We start from the raw sequence: 20,976 nt of genomic DNA, 5'->3' as shown, positions 1-20,976 counted from the left end.
AAAAAAAGAGAACAAAGCTAATATGGTGTGCTATCAGTTTTCATTTATTCACCATTAAAGAGCACGAGAAGCAAACAAATATTAAAACAGCCGTCAATGAAAGAGAAAAGGATTGGAACATCTGGAAATATAAATAGAAAACCTCAACAATGATTTTGCTGAACATATGAAAGACCCACCAGTTTTTGATAAATCTATAACCCTGATGATGTTTAGTATAGTTAATAGTTTAGATATTATAATATAACCTTTTAGTCTTTGCACCATTGCAACACGAGCAACCTCCTCAGCAACAACTGCAACCACAAATTATTGTAATTTGGCAAGGATTCTAAACACAACTTGGCTGTGAATGAATGCATCTTTGTATTTCAAAACGCCATCTAAATTTGGTCCAAACTCTAGAAAAATTCTAGAAAGAGCTAGAGCACATTTTGTGTCCATCTCTCTTTTAACAATTTTTGTTTCACGATTAAGAAGTTAATATGCACAAATCATCAATCTTAAATGTTGATTTTATTATATAAAAATAGAAATGACCTCTACAGACCTTTTTGAGGATCCTGCTACATTTCTTTCAAACTCAATTCAAAATACAAATATTAAATATGTGATTTTTTTTAGGGTTTTGTGGTCAAGAATCACAGCGTATATATAAAAATGTCTTTCCAAAATCAGCATCGGCTGTCCACCTGATCCAGGGAAAACACCGTCCCCTCTAGAGTCAGTCCCATTTGGAACCCCTCCTGCCAAAACATCAAATGGGAAATATTAACTAAACTGTGAGCTCAATTAAAACATGTAACAAGGTCAATGAAGAAGATTCATTCAAGTTTAGAAAAGACTATATGATAACTTTCATTATTAACATTATAACCAACAAAACATCATCACATTGTTTAATGCTACCACACCAGTAGTTCATGTACATTCAAAATCTATATCTTTCAAATTTTAACCACTACAGTAAAACCGGCTTCACATTGCACACATTGCACTGTTAATTCTTTATTTTGTTTCCACGCCAACGCCTAAGAAAGCCGTTCTTCTGCATCTGTAGTTGTGAAATGTTGACTTTCATGAATGCAGCCTCAATACATGCAGCCAATAGGAATGAGGCTCTATCAGTGCACATTTTCAATGATTTTTCTTCATGTTAGACATTGAAAAAATAAGCTTAGGGCTGAAACTCTACATCCAGCTGCATGGTACTGCTTATGTGTGTGTAATTAGTCTGAAAAAACAATGAGATTGGATGCATGCAATAACCAGCACCACAAAGAATCCGCAACTGCAGAACTAAACGCCTGTCAGTGACAAAGCTCACCCCAGCCCTTTGTCTTGGATTACTATTAAAATTGAGCTAAGAGTTGTATACCCTATACAACTCTTAGCTCAATTTGAATATATTTGACAATAAATCCAATTCTGCACAATTTCTGCACACTATTACTCACAAAATAGCTCCAGAAATTTGCTAAAGAAAAAATTCAGCAGATTCCATGTTGGTCTAACATATTAAAGGGTTAGTTCACCTGAAAATTAAAATTGTGTCATTCTGTCAATTTCTGACACTAGTCATTCCAAACCTGTTTCGTTCATCTTTGGAACACAAATGAAGATATTTTTGATGAAATCTGAGAGCTTTATTTCCTCCATTAAAAGTCTTCCACTTTGACGTTTCAAAAAGTTCATTAAAGAGATCGTAAAACCAATCCATAGTCAAATTTTCTTTAGAGACACGGTCGCTTTATATGACGAACAGATTGAGTTTAGGCTTTTATTTATATAAATATCATATAAACATTGATCAGCGAACATAAACAGATGGAAACTCAACTGAATCTGCTATACACACAAGAATGAACCGTATTGGTTCTTGTATGTCTTGTATGTCGTGTCTCTTCAGAAAATTTGGACTAAACCGCTGAATTCATGTGGATTAGTTTTATGATCTATAAATATTTTTATAAACGTTTTGAAGCATCAAAGTGGTAGTTGCGTAGCTGTCAATGGAGGACAGAAAGCTCTCAGATCTTCATTTGTGTTCCGAAGATGACTAAAAATCTTACAAGTTTGGAATGACATGAGGGTGAGTAATTCATGACAGAATGTTTATTTTTGGGTGAACTAACCCATTAAGACATACAACACCATTTAAACACAGCAAAATACCATACATAGATACTGCAAAATTTATGCTTGTAAATCTTGTAAAACCATATTAAAATACTAGAGGATACACTGTGAGGTGAATCACAAATGAAAGTGTACAAACCATCTCTGCCGCTGAGAGGTTGGGGGATGGCATTAAGGGTGAAAAGAGAGATGAAGATTATTTAATTATTCAGGATTACAGGATTTACAGACACAGGAGTGCAAATGATAGGGTCTAATAATCTCATAACAGGTGGGATGGCCTCAGATATGGAAACGTCCATAATGTTCTGGATTATTGGAATGGGAATTAAAAACGGTCTATAGTGAAGTGGGGTGAATGCTGCCAAATACTCCTCATATGCTTTGATCTTTTAATACAGTCTCAAAATCATGTTAGCTGCTTCTACTATTTTTGTTTATGACTCATTATTGACATTTCTCTTTCCCATATCTAGAATTCTGTCCTAATCCTATTCAAAACATATGAATAACATGTTCAAAATGATTCACACCTTTTTTATAGCATTTCAATTTGGAGATATTGCACATTGCGTCAGAGACCAAATTAAAACCTTATGATACATAAACAAGTAATGCTGTTGTAAAGTTATAGAGAATATAAAGATTGTGCTTAAATTCTACAATATTTAGTAGATGCATGATATTATAAACATAAAATAGCTTTTATAGAATAAAAATATGCATAATTTATTGGTACCATATTGATTATCCACCATTATTTATATTTTTAAATATAACATGAAAATAATCATCATATTGATCAGATTTTTAATATCGTTGAATATGTAAATGAAAGATTAAAAACTAAATAAATGTGCTTACCTGCATCTCATCCAGTTTGGACTGGATGTCTGGGGTGAAGACAGTAGGTCCACAAATGAACGGATCAAATGGTTGTGCTCCAAACAAGTCTATATCTACAGCACAAGCAGACAAAGTAGTAAATAATTAGTCATTTAGCAGAAGTGGGTAATAGTTCATGGATCACCCCTTGCACTCCTTTGAATCCAGAAATGTATATTTATAAATAGAAAATTATAAATGTATAATATAATTAACTCATTACTAAAAACATCTGTCAGTGCATTGGAACTGAAAGTGAAATTCACAACCATTTACTAACAAATGTCTTCATACAACATCTATACACTCTGGCTACATTTGTCCAACTAAAATGGACCATTTTGGCATATGACATTACCAATTATGGATTTTGCCTTCAGGTTTTTAAAAATGTGACACATTCATCTAAGTGATACAGCACAAATAAGGAGCCCCCCACCTCTGTCTTTTGGAAGCAGGTACGGAGATGAGATGCCGTTACAATTCAACCGTCTTGTTATTGGAGACTCAGGGGTAAATGGAACCATATCAAATATGTCAGTGGAGGGCGCTCTAGCTTGTATGCTTCCAGCCTAATAATATTGACAACAAACATATCATTATAAATGCGTCAGAACCAGCCCAAATGTAAGATCTAACTTTATTTGGGAGATAAGTATTTAACTGTAAAATCTGTGTATAGATTTTATCACTATGTGTTTTTTTTATTTAGGTATTTAGTTCTTATTTATTTATTTGCAAGAAAAAATAAAGCAGTGGTTCTCAAAAGGTGGGGAGACTTCCTTAGTTTTAAAATCTTTCAACGTTCAAATTTACCACATTGATGGCAGACGCGACAACAAATGAGGTTCGTGCGAGTTTCCTCTATGTATGGCATTCAATGAGTAGTGGTTATGTAAACAAATTCACCCCTTACCGGGGTTTGCTTGACCAATCATAACTTTGAATGCACCATTTTGTACAACAAACAAATCAGGAGAGTTAGAAGATTAACGTTGGTGGACTTTAACTTGAAAAATCGTGTATATTGACGTCTTTCCGTGATTGAAACAACATACCTTCTGTCCATTCATTCTGCGCTATAGCTACTAGGAAGAGATGATTGGTTCACGTGGTGCTTGAACTGAGGCGCTACAGACAGCACCAAAATGGTATTTATTGTTCGAATTTCTTAAAAAAAATGACTATTTGAAAGCTGAGACTCTGGGCCCTATCATACACCCGGCGCGATGCAAGTGTTTTTTTTTGATAGTTTCCACTCGACGCAGTTATCATTTTCACGTCCTGCTCCACATTCGCCCATGGGCGTGCTGGTCTGAAAACGAGGTGTCTCCAGACGCATTGCTGGCGTGTTGCTATTTTGAGGCAACTGAAATAGACTGCGCCACTGACCAACAAATACCTGGTCTAAAGTCAATAGCGCAGTATTTTTTCTTTGTTATTTAAAGGGCACATTAGTAATATGTGTCCATATGCGTCTATATGCGGTGGGTTGGAGGGCTATCTGAATCCAGAGAGTCCCTACGCTTATGGCCTCACAGTGAGGGCAATTAAAGCCCTTGATAATGGCTTCTTTGTGGGCACGGCCCAGGCACAAAACGCACATCTCATGCTCATCTGGACGGAACAAGGCTTCAAGGGCATGTTTGTTCGCCGCAACTCACAAGGGGATCTCGTAGACTTAAATCCACTTTTCGGCAATAACGAAATTATGACAGATGTCACAGTCTTGGCGCCCAGCACAGCATTACGGTGCGTTCCCGCTCCTGATTCGCACATTTGAACTCCATTGGACATTGCGATTCAATGTCATTATGCCAATCAGGCTTCAGTATTCTAGGTGAAAGGTGTTTCCTCATAGCATCATTGATGACACAACGTTAAAAGGCCGATTTTGAAAGGGTATCAGCTAATCAAGGTCTTACTAGGCATACTAGAAACTTCCAGGCAGGTGTGTTGAGGCAAGTTGGAGCTAAACTCTAAAGGAGCTAAACCCTCCAGGACCAAGTTTGGACACCCCTGACATACTATACCAAATATTACTATACCAACATTTTTCATTAAAAAGTTTTTCATAAAAACAAACAAAACTTCTAATTCTTCTTCTTATTTAACATTTGATAATGGTGTAGAGATTGATGGTGTAGAGGTTTTTACTTTAAAAGGTTTTTACTTTACTTTTACTTTTCACCCCCCAAAAATTGAGAACCACTGCATTAAAGAAATAGTTCATCCATTGCTATATTGCATGAATCATATGGACTTTCCATATGATTCACTGTCATTATATGGAAAAGAGCAGCCTGGACATTCTGAAAAATAACCCAATCTGTCTATCATCAAAGAAGAAAAGCCATTCAGGTTTGGAACCACGTGAGAGTAAATGATAGATTTTTCATTTTTGGATGGACTATCCCTTTACGAATTAAAGATTCAATTAAAGAGTGTAAGATTGTATAGTAACTAAGTGAATCGCATGCAAAGTGCACTGTGTTATTTTTGTGTACGAGACATTTACACGAGGTCGTGGCACGATGTAACCATTTGTGGACTGTAATTGGGTGGGCTTAGCAGGAGGAGGGGTGAGCAAGCTTGCTGATTGGCTGGAATCGGGTGAGCTGACAGGCGTTAGAGTGACAGAGGAGATCTCTAGGCTGGACAGTGATGTGACATCACCACACCAGGACAAGGCAGACGGCCTCTGCAAAATGTACGGCTCATTAGAGACATTAACATGCAGGTGCTGAAAAAGGGCACTGGGGGTTAGGGAGAGAGAGAGAGCGGAAGATAGATTGGAATAGAGAAAAGGGGAAAACATGTGGCGTTGGTAGACAGGAGAGAAAAACAAACATTTTGATGAACTAAAAGAGAGCAGAATCATTGAGATTGGTGCAGCATCCGACTGGAATGATAAGCAAGACTCATTTCCTACTGAACGTACTGGTGAGCAGCGAGGATCCATCAGCTGATCCTCCAGCTCTTTAAGCTTCTTCTTCAGTTTTGAATTCTCCATCTCCAAATCCTGAATCTTCAATTAACATATGCACATATTGAATAAAAAGATTCACATTTTCATTTGTCAATCACATGCAAACATTTTACATAAGTCTTTGGCATTCGGGACAACCAACAGCCTGCTCACTGGATTATTCTGGTTAGATTTGTCTATATTTAGTCGTATTTACACTTCAAAGAAAGCTGCATATAAGCAGCATACAGTATATTATGAAAAGGAGCATTTTTACAGATGTTGTAATGCAGCATACATTAAATGTGTTTACACTAGAATCAAAATCAGGGAAGCAGTCAGCAGGCGGAAAAGACCGTTGTTGAACAAACATGTTTCATTTAAGTTTATCAACTTTGTCTTCGATATTTATCCTAAAAAATAAATAATTGTTGACATGTGCCCGTTGCACATGTGAGCTCTGCTTTTTATATTCCGGCACCTATATTAACAGGTTACAGTATTCAAAATGGCCACATAAGCTGTATGGATTCACAGATTGAAATTGACAAAGTTTGCAGTAGGCCAGAATGAAACTTTTTAAAGGAAACATGTTTATTGACAACAACCCAAATACCAGACCCACCCCCCTTTCCAAATCCTTTTGTGCACCAGTCTACAAAAAGTTTTCTCCCCTTATCTCAGCAAGCACTGTCACATCCACATTTTCCACTATTTATTATTTTTTTCCCTGTACTGCGCAAATCAGTGCAAAACAACCGCAAGCCTTCCTCTATGTTGCTGTTTGTTGACATGTTCCTAAGAATCAACTCTCAAATTGATGGGTGTTTCTTTAACTGCGAGCCCTTTTATGTCTCAGGGGTTGATGTCTATAAAAACTAACAACTTTTAACTCAAAGACAACATGAACAAAATCTTGGAAACTTTTTATCATGCTTTCATCATTTACATTTGCCACTTTCCAGATGACTTTTATGGATCCACTTTATTTTGCAATGCGGAAGTAAGCTATTTTCTTTGAATGTGCAAGACTTCTGATTCATTAGCTGCTTTAGGTAAATAACTAGAACAATAACAATGCAATAACTATTCACGCAACAAACCAGTGTTCATAATTATGACAATACATTAAAATATGAAGGTAACAAAATACCAGTTTACAATATCAAGCAGCATAACAAGCTCAAAATAACTGGAAGAGGATTACATTCAATTTACAAATGGCCGCGCATGTATCCATCAAATAAGATGGATATTCTTAAACTTTAAAATCTGTAATAAAAAAAATGAATAATTACATTTGTAAAGTCCCCCTGTGGTAAAAAAACAAGTTTTTAATGTTTATATGTGATGTTTTCAATACGACAACAAACAAACCATGTGCAAATTCACGAGTCAACACCATTGCTGAGTATTTTCGCTTTAAATTGCAGTATTAAAAAGCGCAGTTTGAAATTGCATTTTTTTGAAGCCACAAACTACCTTGTAACCAATCACGTCAACTTGTGATCATCAACGAGTGGATCTTTGAGCTGGTGTGAGTGCAAATTTGCATATTCATAGAACCTCATACTAAATGAGGCAAGTGTGTAGAGTTACATTCAAGCTATACAGAGGCATGAAGAAAGTTTTTTCATTTTGGTGATCAAAGATAAGTTTTAAGGGATACAATTATTGATTACAGGGGGACTTTAAAACTAAGCTGCTAAAAGTTAAAAAATTTGTGTATTTAGGATACACATAATCTAGCAATAAAAGTAACCTCAGCAAGACAAAAGAGTCAGCTATTTAATTTTTTTTTAAAAATGTAATTTTCACCACCATAATTTCCATCACAGAAAATTCTTAAACACAATATAAAATCAAGACATTGGGAATTTTTATTGCATTAAGAAATAAATGACAAAATTATTTTACAAAATAAATTAGTGAAAGGTGTGTTAAGTGTGGCCTAAAAGAGTTATTTTCCATATTTCCATATTCCATATTATTTTCCAGACATATTTTCCACAGGGCCAGAAGTACCCAAGAATCATCCTGCTATGAGCGTGTTTGTGTGAGAATGAAGAATTCTGGGCACATATCTGCATCTTTAACGTGTGTGTGTGTGGAGTAATCCATGAACATAATCTTACTCGTTTCTGAAGGTTTCCAATCTGTTTCCTCGTCTCTACATCTTTTCCACCAGACTCTAGGAACTTTTTGTAGGCGAGATCAAAGGCTTGTCCGATAGCAAGAGTGATCTCCTCCGCCTGGGCAAGATTTGCACACATGGCAATCAATAAACAAACCAGATTTCTACTGTATTTAACATTTGTTAGGTATCACAAGCTTATTTACTTACACATTTTTCACTGTCAAACACATAACACAGGTGTTTCTTCGTCTCGGGTTCTGTACAGATAAAGGTGAAGATTCTTTTATCTGTTTTGTCATCTGCACAGAAGGACATTCTGTGAAGTTGGCAGTTATGCTGCATCTCCTGGAACAAGAAGGACAGTTGAACTGAGATGAAAGGCTCACTGGAATGACTGACCTATTTTGAAGCAAAAAGCAACAAATCGAAAACAGCCCAGAGGAGAATTTTTTTCAGGGTTTAAATTTTTAAGGCTCTTTCATGACTTGGGCGAATTCATGTGTTCTCGTTTATGTTTCAACAATTAAGTTTATTACCTTTTTTTTTCAGATGTTTTTCACAAAATTAACAGACGAGAGAACAAACTAATACAATTTTTGACATTAGCCCATTTCACACGCCTGAGAAGTGCTCAGTTATTTTGGCACCCATACTCATGGGTGTAACTTAGTTTTAAAAAATTGGTGAGAACAGGGAGGGAGAATTTTTATTAACTCATAGTTCATGCCGAACCATTCACTTAATCTGTCCTAATATAACATATTGGAAGCAAAATTGCAGTTGCTTCTCAGTGTATAAACGCAGGGACACATTTGTTTGCATTTTCTTTTGTGATTTCACTGGAATGAAAAGCGATAAACTGGAGCATTTGTCTGTGCTCAATAACATTATGTTGTTGCCTTCAGCCACTGATAACAGCCTCAACGAGCTCTCATCAGAGCATTAAAAATAACATATTCCAGCTTCAGATCCACACTCATTTTACGCACATGAACAAAATGAAAACTCGGCTCAACAACTGTAGATGCTTCCTCGAAATGGATACATTCCTACTGAGAGCTGTTTCAAAAACTGATGAGGATATGTCCTATCCCTCCAGCACCATCAATGACGCATATGACTATGTTAACTCATTACAGTATTGGCACTGTAAACCCAAATAAGTTGTCAAATTTTTTTGAGGCAATCAGTTACATCAAAATTTTGAAGTTAAGAATTTCAAAGTTTAAGTAAGCAGAACTGGCAGATTTTTATTTTGTACTTTTGCATTTTAATTTCTTTTAGCTTGAAATATTTGAGCAAGCTAACTCATTAATTTCACTTAAAATGATCAAGTAATATCAACTTAAATATTTTTAGTAGTGGAAACTTCAAAAATTCAGTAAATGCTAACTTGCTAATTGGAAACACAATGCTTTGATAGCATTAGTATAGTACTAGCAATTGCTGAATGAGTGCGGCAATATAGAAAATTTAACATATCTCTGTTCTCAAACTAAGATCATGCTCCACTCCTCACCATGATAAAAAACCCTGTCTCGGTAACGTTAGGTAACCCTCGTTTCCCCGAAGAGGGATCGGAGACATGAGTCAGAAGTGATTCTGACGAATGGGGATCGCTTGCGAGAGCCTATCTACTTCGAGTGTAACTAAACGAGCCAATGCACATTGGCATGCGATAATTGCACCAGCTGCTGTGCATCGCGGCGCAAGCATATAATGAGCAGCAGGTGCCTCGCATCCTTGTTTTTACGCTGAGGAGCCGTACCTGTGACTCGGCTGTACAGTGGAAGCTCAGCAACTGTGGCGGGGGGACTCGCATATCAGTTCTCTCCTCGGGAACGAGTGTTAAGTAACCGAGATGTTGCCCTTCGTCAGCTCACTATGACGTGAGTAAGAAGTGATTCTGACGAATGGGGATATCTAACAAAATGCCACGGCTGCTGGCCCTTCCAGTGCTGAGCTTGAGCATCCTGGCCTGACTGCAGTGTTGGGCAGAAAGTAGGTGCTCTAAGCAGAGAAGGTCAGTCACTGTTGTTCCGCAAGACCCACTCAGTGTGACTTATTGGATAACGCTGGGAAAACGTGCCCTTGGGGAAGGGAACGTTGTTGAAGCCACATCCTACCCCGGAGGGAGGCACTGTGACGGATACACATATGGACTAGCCAAGCAGGGTAGTACAACATATGGCAATCTCTGGGGTGGTTCCAGCTTAGTTATAGGGGGGAAGAACACCAGCAGAGACGACAGAGCGGACTCTGTCGAGGGAAAGACAAGGGCTCATCCGCAGAGGAGCTGATCGTGGAGGAATACACATATGGGGTCGTGGCAGGGACCCCTACATATGGACACCCAGCCTAACAAAGTTTCCAATATGCATACAAGTGTAGGCCTGGCGTCAGACGCTCCGCAACATCTGGCTGCCGCAGGGGTTAGCCATTTCTGGGGAACACTACTGGAGCAAATAGACGCACGTATCCAGCCCATGGGGACTGGAGTGGCGTTGCAAGCCGACACTAAGAACGGGTCCCTCGCGCTACTGGCCACTGGAGGCGAGTATATGGGAAGATACCGGCTCTATACGGAGGCTATAGAATTTAGCGAACGTGTAAGGTGCCGCCCAGCCCGCAGCTCTAAATATATCTGTCAGCGAGGCTGTAGCAATGTTCAGGGAAGAAGGAGGCGGGAACCGGCGAACATTTAAACATACTTTATTTAAAGTAAAATAAACAAACTAAAATACCGCCAGCAGCCCTTTGCGGACGACTGCTGGCTTACCCAAAATAAACATAACGGCCAGCAGCCCCTCGCGGACGACTGCTGGCTAAAATAAAACACAAAAACCAAAACTCAACTAAAATACAGGCCTGTTCCTCTCTCAATCATCAACGTCGTCAGTCCCCCTTTATGCTTCCGCTCCTCCGTGAGAGATGCGAGACCGGTGTGCTCACAGGTGTTGCTCATTATCAATCGCACCACCGGCCTCGCGCCGTTCTCTCAAGTCCCTCGGCCGTCCTGTTCGCCACAGAGGCACCTTGAGCCAGCGACCAGGAGGAAGCAACACTTCTAGTTGAGAGCGCTCGCAACCCGAACAGGCAAGGCACGACTTGGGCTTCGTAAGCCAAGGCGATGGCATCCACTATCCAGTGGGCCATCCTCTGCTTGGAGACAGCCTTTCCCTTCTGCTGGCCTCCGTAAATTATGACTGATCTGAGGTCCTGAAGTTTTGCGTTCTGTCCACGTATAACCGCAAAGAGTGGACGGGACAGAGAAAAGCTAGGGCTGGGTCTGCCTCCTCCGAAGGCAGTGCTTGCAGGTTCACTACCTGGTCCCTGAAGGGAGTGGTTGTAACTTTGGGCACGTATCCGAGCCGGGGTCTCAGGACAACGTGAGAGTTGGCCGGCCCGAATTCTAGGCACGATTCGTCGACCGAAAATGCTTGCAGGTCCCCTACCCTTTTGATGGAAGCCAGAGCAGTCAGTAGCACTGTCTTTATGGACAGGATCTTTAACTCAGCTGACTGGAGTGGTTCAAAGGGATGTCTCTGCAGTGCGCTGAGCACCAGAAGGTGAGGCATGTGTCAGTTTTGTGAACTCAAAAGAAAAAGAAAGTTCTATAGTCATAAAAGTTTATTTGATTGAACTAATTTGTTTAATTTAAATTGACCTTACTCAAACCAGTTAATTATTTTGAGCATTAGGGTTTACATAATATATGTTAATTTCCACTTGAATATAAGTGCCTTTCTGTAAATAGATTTCATCAGGATCAAGTTTGTGATGAAGGCTATCTTGATCAAGTTTTTGAGTTTGTAAGTACTTTATTTCTGAAAACCATTTTACTGTTTAATTTGCGAAGAAATGCTTTATTTTAAATATCAGGAAATCACATCAATTTCAGTATAGTTTCCTGAAATCAACATCCAATGACAGAAACTTTGACATGGACAAAAGCAATGTGCGTGTGAAAGGGCAAAGTTTAATGGTAAATGAGGTAAATTAATTGTAAATGTAAATGATGCGTATTGATGGAACAATGGTTTCACAGCTGATGTAGCAAGAACCCTCCTCCATGTCGCCTGCAGAGCAGCGCAATTTTAATCGCTCTCATAGAGAATCCTTAAAATGATGTGACTCATAGATCCTCACTGTATGTTCTCTCTCATCCAGACTGACAAGCGCTAAAGCATAACAAACTCACTAAAGTCTAAGAAGGGATATTGCAATAAAATTTCGAAAGCAATTTCAAATTCACTAGTGTTAGTCTTTCCCCAAAGAGAATTTAAAGCCCTGAAGCGATTCCGATGCCCAGAAGCGATCGCCCTTGGTTATTGCTGTGTTTCAGATGCTGCAAATATATCGCAAAATATCTCACGTTACACATGACAACAGAAACTATTTCTCATGTGAGATGATTCTGCTTCTAACAACCTGCCACCTTCCCTTTAGAAATGGAAAATAGGCTTTTTTTTGGTATTCTTAACAAATTACAAATGTAACAGAAAATTCTGTTGATTTCCCACAATGTTTAAAAAATATTTTACAATATTTGTATGTACAATATTTATATATTTGTACAATATGTTTCAATTGTTTGAGCAGATGTTCATGTCATAATGTCATTTGAAAGAACATGTGTTATCACTAAAATAATATAAAATATAATATAAATTCTTATATAATTCATAATACTTTTTAGAATTTTTGTTATTCTAAACAATGGCTAAAATGAGAGAAACATACATTTATGATTGTTCTAAAAACTACTGTTCACAAACATTGGCTCTCTTTTCAGATCCTGACGGAGCTATTACAGCTATTTTGTTTTGAGCAAACACATCTTATTGTTTTATCTTAATTGGTTACTTTAGTTGCTGAATTAGTTACATTCTTTTAGTATTGGAATGAGATTCTATCAGTTGTGCCAACAGAACTTAATAGGTATGACATTAAACAGTAAATGTTTGAAAGATAAGATAGCACATTTAATTTTCAGTTAAATTGCATTTTATTGTTCTGTCAAAGAAGGTGTGAGGATAATAGTGGGGTAGTTCATGGAGCTGAATAAATTGCTGTGATTGTTAGAGTCTAAATTAGGGGTTGCTATGCATGAAATCACATCAAGTGGTTTTATCTTTATTTAGCAATTCCTGTCACTGAACACAAGACAATCTTATATTTGAAAAAACCTACCTTAGTTTTAGGGTCCAATATCTTCACACCATATATAGAGATCTGAAGCTCCACTTTAGGAGTTTTCTGCCCCTCTGACTTCTTGATGTGCCTTTGAAACTGAGGAAGCAAAAGTGATTCAGCACATGGAGCGGCAGTACATACTATCAAGGGAAAAGCAGACCGAGCCGGAGGTGTTCACTATTTTTAAAGGCTGCTGGAGAGCAGTAGAGCATAAGGTGAAATGAGGTGCTCAAACGTGTCTTTAGAGCAATACACCTTCAAGTCCAAAGCTGGACATAAATTGGGGAAAAGAAATATTGCCCAGGAAAGGACATCATTACCATGCCCTTAAAGCTGCAGTAGGGAGTTTTGAGAAAATGTTGACTTAGCCTGAAAAATGGAACAAGCACAACTTACAGGTCCAACCCCCTTGCTCTCTGCTGCGCTACAGCCCTCCCTCCACAGCTCCTCCCCCACAGCGGAGCCTGCCGTGAACGCGCAGGCTAGTAAGCAGGACCACCGATGACGGCGGATTATAAACAGTTATGGAACATTCACTAATAGGGACGAAACATCAACAATATGCTTTACATTGACTATGGCCTGCCCATACTTTGACTACAAACTTGGTCCTCAAATCATTATGTATTTTGCAATACATGTAACTTTATAAGGTTGCACTCTTTCTATAAGTTATAGCTACTAAAATAACGTTAAAGGATTAGTTTAGCACTTTAAAAAAAAACTTTTACTGATAATTTACTCACCCCCATGTCATCCAAGATGTCCATGTCTTTCTTTCTTCAGTCGAAAAGAAATTAAGTTTTTTGATGAAAACATTCCAGGCTTTTTCTCCATATAATGGACTTCAATAGGACACAAACGTTTCGAGGACCAAATGACAGTTTCAGCGCAGCTTCAAAGGGTTTTAAACGATACCAGACGATGAATAAGGGTCTTATCTAGTGAAACGATCGGTCATTTCAAAAATAAGTTTTATAAGCACAAATGCTCGCCTTGCTCTGTTCTGTGATGCACGTTCGTGATCCTGTTCGAACTCGTTCATCCAAATGAACAAATCTTTTTTCGAGTCATTCGTTCGTTGAATGAACGAAATGACTCCAAAAAAGACTCGTTCAAAATGAACAAATCTTTTTTCGAGTCATTTCGTTCGTTGAATGAACGAAATGACTCGAAAAAAGATTCGTTCATTTGGATGAACGAGTTTGAACAGGAGAGTCACGAACGACGGTACGCGCTCGCGCTGTGCAAGAGAGGGGTGATCAGCGCGTACACGAGCGCGATTGACACTGCTAAGACATTCCTCCTGGCTCTGATTGGTTGTTTCTGACCGGGAGCGGTGTATTTCTGCAAATGGCAGTAGGACCACAGGGAGGAGCCAGAGGAGCTTGATTTTTTTCACAGATTATCTGTCTCATATTCTACTTTCAGGACATAATGAGAGTTTTGACAAATATTTGTTTACAAAAGCTACCTACTGGAGCTTTAATCTGTCACCCTCAAAATCCCACCAGGTTCTATTTCAGTTCTATTTTTGAATAACAACAAAGCAGTAAGATGTATCGAAAAGATTTTTACGTTTTCTAAAGAAAATGTGAGTTGCGTTTGCCAATGCAACACACACAACTATGCTAGGGTGTTGGGTAGTGGTTGCCTTGTTTCCATTGTTTGGTAGTTCATCAGCTGAAGGAACCCACCACATGAAGTCTCTATGAAATTCTTGTTCCCGAATATGGCTTAACTAAAAACAGAAAACTTGTAAACATTTTTCTATTCATTTACACGACAACAGCGTTTTGGGGGCCTGAAAACGCAGGCTTTTGAAAACTGGTTTCGAAGTGCAAGTTTTTTTGAAAATGATACCATTATTGTCTACATGATTGTCTAAATTCATGGGATTACCAATTTCATCATTCATCAGGCGAAAATCATAAGCAGATCACCTAGCAAAATAACAGAACACCAACTATAAACAATTTAGTGTAATTTAGGATGTTAATGTGCAGCATCACCTCTTTTCTCACAGTGTCTGAAACTTTTTTTTTTTCCACAGAAATTGTTCGATCAAGGATCCGGTCTCTCTAAACCTGTGGTTCTCTACTGGTTTGGCCGTGGGTCCCACATATTCCCATCGTTATTAAAGGGATGGTTCACCCAAAAATGAAAATTCTGTCAGTATTTACTCACCCTCATGTTGTTCCAACCCCGTAACCCCTTCGTTCATCTTCGGAACACGAATTAAGATATTTTTGATGAAATCTGAAAGCTGGATCATTCCTCCATACCAGTCCATAGGCTTCTTGAGGGATTGAACTTGCCGGCCTCGAAAAGTTATTAAAGACATCATTAAAATAGTCCAAGTGACTACAGTGGCTCAATCTTAAGTTTATCAAACGTCGAGAACACTTTTTGTGTGCAAAAAATAAATAAAATAACGTCTTCATTTCAACTATTCTTTTCCTTTTCTCTGGGCCTCGAGTCAGGTTACTAGTTTAACAGTGTACGCTTCTGTTCTTGTACGTCACACGCATCCCCCACATGACCAGCGTCGGCCAATAGTGAGCCTACGTGTGAAGTATCTCTACGCAATTGCACTAGTTTAACTGACTCGAGGCCCAAAGAGAAGGAAATTAATAGTTGAAATAAAGTTGTTATTTATGTTTGTTTTTGCGCACAAAAAGTATTTTCGTTGCTTGATAAACTTAATATTGAGCCACTGTAGTCACTTGGACTATTTTAACGATGTCTTTAATGACTTTTCGAGGCCGGAAAGTTTCAATCCCTCAAGAAGCCTATGGAGGAGTGATCCAGCTCTCAGATTTCATGAAAATATCTTAATTTGTGTTCCGAAGATGAATGAAGGTCTTACGGGGTTGGAAAAAAATGAGGGTGAGTAAATACTGACAGAATTTTCCTTTTTGGGTGAACTAGCCTTTAAGCCATGACCCAAATATTTAGGAATTTGAATTTATTTCTTAAAAATGGTTGACACACACACAAGTACCTTCATACTTAACATAACATAAATTGTATGAATATTACTGATGGAAATATAGGTAAGGCTACCCTTACGAAAAATAAGTTTATTCAAGTGTGCTATTAGTATACTTCTTTTAAACTAAAAAATAAGAAAGTATACTCTCAGTCTACTTTTTATGTACTTCTCAGAAATATACTTAAAATTACACTGAAGTATACTTAACTTATACTGACAGAATAGTTCAAGTTTATTTGGCCTGTACTTGTTCTCAATCTTTTGATCGAGATATACTTAAAAGTATAATTAATTATTCAAAGTACACTTGGCTTGTAGTTGTGTTAACTCTTTTGATCGAGTAGCCTATTAAAAATACTTTTTTTACATAGATTCTCAAATGCAGTCTTATGAAACTTAAATTGTTAGAAAATATTTATTAAAACATTGATATAAAACAGATATATTTCTAATTCTGCGTATCTGAATTTTTGTGTAAGCTAGTCCACTGCTAGTGCACATAGGAATTTATTTTAATTCTACTTCACTGTTTCCCCACCATTGACTGAATTTTCCAGCTATCCATGTTTTCACTGTTATACTGTAGGGGCGCTATGACACATCTTCCAGTACAGAATCTCCGGATCAAAACACAGGAGAAGAAGAAGCTGAAACAAGTGATAGACAAGGGGGTAATCCATCAGCCGGAAACTGAAGCCTCGCGGGAGCCGCCATTGTAGCAGAACTTCACCTGCTGTTAGCATTCCATTGACTCTCATTCATTTTGGTGTCACTTCGACAGCGAATAACTTTACATCTGAGGCGTCCAAAGACTTCATTTGTCCATGATTTATTTCTAAAGAAACACGACAATGTAGAAGCCGTTTTTGTAAAAATAGGCTAACGATTGCGTCATAACCACGCAACTTTCTGTCGCACAATAGAGACATTATCGTATAGACAGGAGGAGAAGCTCGTGGGCAATCTTTTACTGTCTATGAGGCAATCGGGGGGACATAGAGGCATAAAGTCAAGGGATAAGCCCGTAGATAGAGAGTACATAAAAGCAACGGGACAAAATATTTCAACAAAGTTTTTGAGGAAATAGGTGATTCAGATTTGTCTTGGCACAGCTACTAGAAGATTTACAACTGTCAGACTGTCGTCAAGCTCAGTTTTAGTCTGCGCAGTCGCTCAGCCATCAGGCAGGAAGTGCAATAATCGGGCTTCAGTCTTCTCCGTTGAAATCAATGGTGTCGCTGTGTCCATTTCTTTTACTGTCTATGGTGATAGAAGATTGCTCACTCAAATGTAAAATAACGTGATCATCAATCATTAAACAGTGTGTAAATCAAAACTGCTTAATGTTTACAAATGAAACGAAGAGAAAACGACTGAAGCTGTAGGGGTATTGGACTCGATCTACTCCATCTGTGTTTTGATCATCGTTCTGAATCTGATCAAAGCGTAGTTTTTGACAAAAATGTGATTTTTTCCAACTTTTTTGTTTAAAATGTTGCCTTTCTTTATGAAACTTACCAACATTCAAGTGTTGATAAAAAAGATGCATGAAGCTAATAAAATGTTTTTAAAATTAAAGTACAGTTAAAGGTATTTTTCAAGTATAAAAAATAACATTTGAACGTAGTATAGGCCTACTGCAAGTGCAAAAATTATATATAAATAGTAACCTATAAGTATAATGTTAAGTTCTCTTAAAGAAAACTTGTAGTATAAAACTACTAAACGTCTCGGTTACGTATGTAACCCTCGTTCCCCGAGTAGGAAGGGAAGGGTTCCGTTACGTCGGATGACGACGAATGGGGTTTCGCTTAGAAAACCTATCAACTTCAAGTATTACAAAATGAGCCAATGGCAAAGAAATGCCATGGGTATGCGGAATTTGCATAGCGTAACTCCGCCCCACCTCGTGGGTATAAAAGGAGGAAGCCGGCAACATGCAGATATGTTTCTTCGCTGAGGAGCCAAGACTGAGCTCAGGTGATCCCCGCGGTACAGCGGAAAGTGGCAGACAGACGTAACGTCTCCGTTCCCTACTCAGGGAACGAGGGTTACATACGTAACCGAGACGTTCCCTTTCGTTGTCACTCCGAGTTACGTCGGATGACGACGAATGGGGTTACCAGTCTAATCACGCCACCTTCTCGGCTGTCTTCCAGTGCCCTGCGTAAATCTGAGATCCTTGTCGTGAGACTGGCAAGGACGAAGGACTCCTATTTAGCACAGGAATACCAAGGTACACTGGGGAGCATATCCCATAGCTTAGAGGAAATATGCAACACGCACACAGGAGGCACCTAGCCGACGCGCAGGCAATAGACACTGGCGCCGACGTCAGGAGTGCTGGAGGAACTCAGGGCTTTCGGAGAAGCTAACCTGAGGAGAAATCGCACGTATCCAGTCCGTGGAGTGGAATGGCGAGCAAGCGAAGACACCTGACCGGGTCCAGTACTAGCTGGTTGAATCGAGTACATGAGAGGACACTGGCTCCACTCGGAGATTGTAGAATCTGGCGAATGTGTTAGGTGTCGCCCAGCCTGCAGCTCTGCAGATGTCTGTTAGCGAGGCGCCATGCGCTAGAGCCCAAGAGGACGCCACACTCCGGGTAGAGTGGGCAGTCACACCAAGGGGGCACGGTCGACCTTGCTGCTGGTATGCCAAAGCAATGGCGTCTACTAACCAGTGAGACAGCCTTTGCTTGGAGAGTGCCTTTCCCTTCAGCTTCCCACCATAACAGACAAAGAGCTGGTCTGAGGTCCTGAAACACTGTGTCCTGTCTACATAGGCGCGGAGAGCGCGTTCTGGACAGAGCAGTGCCAAGGCTGGGTCTGCCTCCTCCAGGGGCAGCGCTTGCAGGTTCACCACCTGGTCCCGGAAGGGAGTGGTAGGAACCTTGGGCACATATCCGAGCCGGGGTCTCAGGATCACGTGAGAGCAAGCCGGCCCGAATTCCAGGCGCGCTTCGTCAACGGAGAATGCGTGCAGGTCCCCTACCCTCTTGATGGAGGCCAATGCAACCAGGAGCGTTGTCTTCATAGACAGGAACTTAAGCTCCACTGATTGCAAAGGCTCAAAGGGAGCACTCTGCAGGGCAGTTAGAACCACCGAGAGGTCCCAAGAGGGAACGAGAGGATGGCGAGGAGGATTCAGTCTCCTCGCTCCTCTCAGGAACCTGACGAACAGGTCGTGCTTCCCAACAGACTTACCTTCGACCAGGTCATGGTGTGCGGCAATAGCGGCAACATAGACTTTCAGGGTGGAGGGAGACAGCCTTCGCTCCAACCCATCTTGAAGGAAGGAAAGCACGACACTAATCGAACATCTCCGGGGGTCTTCTCGGTGAGAAGAGCACCAGCTGACGAAGAGGTTCCACTTCAACGCATAGACGTGTCTAGTGGACCACGCTCTAGCGGAAGTGATGTTAGCCGCCACCGCTGGTTGTAGGGTATTCAAACCTGCATCGTCCCGTCCAGGAGCCACACGAGGAGGCTCCAAAGATCGGGACGAGGGTGCCATAGGGTGCCCCGTCCCTGAGAAAGGAGGTCCTTCCTCAGGGGAATCGGCCAAGGAGGTGCTGTCGCAAGGAGTACTAGTTCGGAGAACCAGGTCCGGGCGAGCCAGTACGGCGCGACCAGAATGACCTGCTCCTCGTCCTCCCTGACCTTGCGCAGGGTCTGCGCAAGAAGGCTCACTGGGGGAAACGCATATTTGCGGCCCGGCGGCCAGCTGTGCGCCAGTGCATCCGTGCCGAGCGTGCCCTCGGTCAGTAAATAAAACAGGGCGCAATGGGTCGAGTCGTGAGAGGCAAACAGATCTATCTGTGCGTCCCCGAACTGGTCCCAAATCAGCTGAAACAACTGGGGATGGAGACGCCAATCTCCCGGGAGGGGCTGAAGCCGTGAGAGCTCATCGGCTGTACAGTTCAGGGCTCCGGGGATATAAATGGCATGAAGCGACCTCAGATACTTCTGACTCCATATGAGGAGGTGGCGGGCGAGTTGCGAAATACGGCGGGAGCGTAGACCACCTTGATGGTTGATGTACGCTACAGTGGCAGTATTGTCTGAACGGACTAGTACGTGTTGGTTCTTGAGCACGGCCCGGAAGTGCGCAAAGCAAGACGTACAGCCAGCAACTCGAGGCAATTGACATGCTAGAGGCTTTGGGGTCCTGTCCAGGAGCCCGCGGCAGCACGTCCATTGCACATGGCACCCCAGCCCGTGGAGGAGGCATCTGTCGTTACAACAACATGCCGCAAAGCTCGTTCCAGGAGCACTCCGGCCGAGGTTCGACCACGGGGTGAAGGTCTGACGGCAGGTCGGAGTAACTGTTACTCGGAGGGTGCCGTGTTGCCATGCCCACCTCGGGACTCGGTCGCGAAGCCAAAGCTGAAGCGGTCTCATATGAAGCAATCCGAGTGGCGTTGCTGCGGCAGCAGATGCCATTTGCCCCAGGAGCCTCTGAAAAAGTTTCAGTGGAACCGCACTCTTGCCCTCGAACTGTCTCAGGCAAGTCAGCAGTGACTCCGGGCGCACGCTCGTAAGCTGCGCGGACATGGCGACCAAGTCGATATCCATACCAAGAAAAGAGATCCTCTGCACGGGGCAAAGTTTGCTCTTTTCCCAGTTGACCCGAAGGCCCAGACGAGCTAGGTGC

General features: G+C 40.6%; 1 protein-coding gene across 2 annotated transcripts in view; it reads right to left on the bottom strand.

The window, feature by feature from the left end:
- Nucleotides 1-23: 23 nt before the first annotated feature.
- Nucleotides 24-20,976, bottom strand: part of gulp1b (GULP PTB domain containing engulfment adaptor 1b) — a 116,318-nt gene continuing 95,365 nt past the window's right edge. Inside the window, exons 5-12 of one of the 2 annotated variants that reach the window (XM_077199408.1) lie at nt 13,323-13,421; nt 8,337-8,474; nt 8,128-8,244; nt 5,966-6,052; nt 5,543-5,725; nt 3,464-3,596; nt 3,004-3,098; nt 24-746 (exon numbers count right to left, since the gene is read on the bottom strand). In XM_077199408.1, the coding sequence (XP_077055523.1) occupies nt 675-746; nt 3,004-3,098; nt 3,464-3,596; nt 5,543-5,725; nt 5,966-6,052; nt 8,128-8,244; nt 8,337-8,474; nt 13,323-13,421 (924 nt within the window). In that variant the 3' untranslated portion in view covers nt 24-674. The remainder of the gene's footprint in view (nt 747-3,003; nt 3,099-3,463; nt 3,597-5,542; nt 5,726-5,965; nt 6,053-8,127; nt 8,245-8,336; nt 8,475-13,322; nt 13,422-20,976) is intronic. The other variant, XM_077199409.1, reaches the window with a different exon arrangement.

The sequence above is a fragment of the Siphateles boraxobius genome, unplaced genomic scaffold (assembly GCF_051911475.1).
Source record: "Siphateles boraxobius isolate OS27281-9 unplaced genomic scaffold, OSU_SipBor_1 41, whole genome shotgun sequence".
Classification (NCBI taxonomy): domain Eukaryota; kingdom Metazoa; phylum Chordata; class Actinopteri; order Cypriniformes; family Leuciscidae; genus Siphateles; species Siphateles boraxobius.
This window is presented reverse-complemented; position numbering and strand designations above follow the sequence as displayed.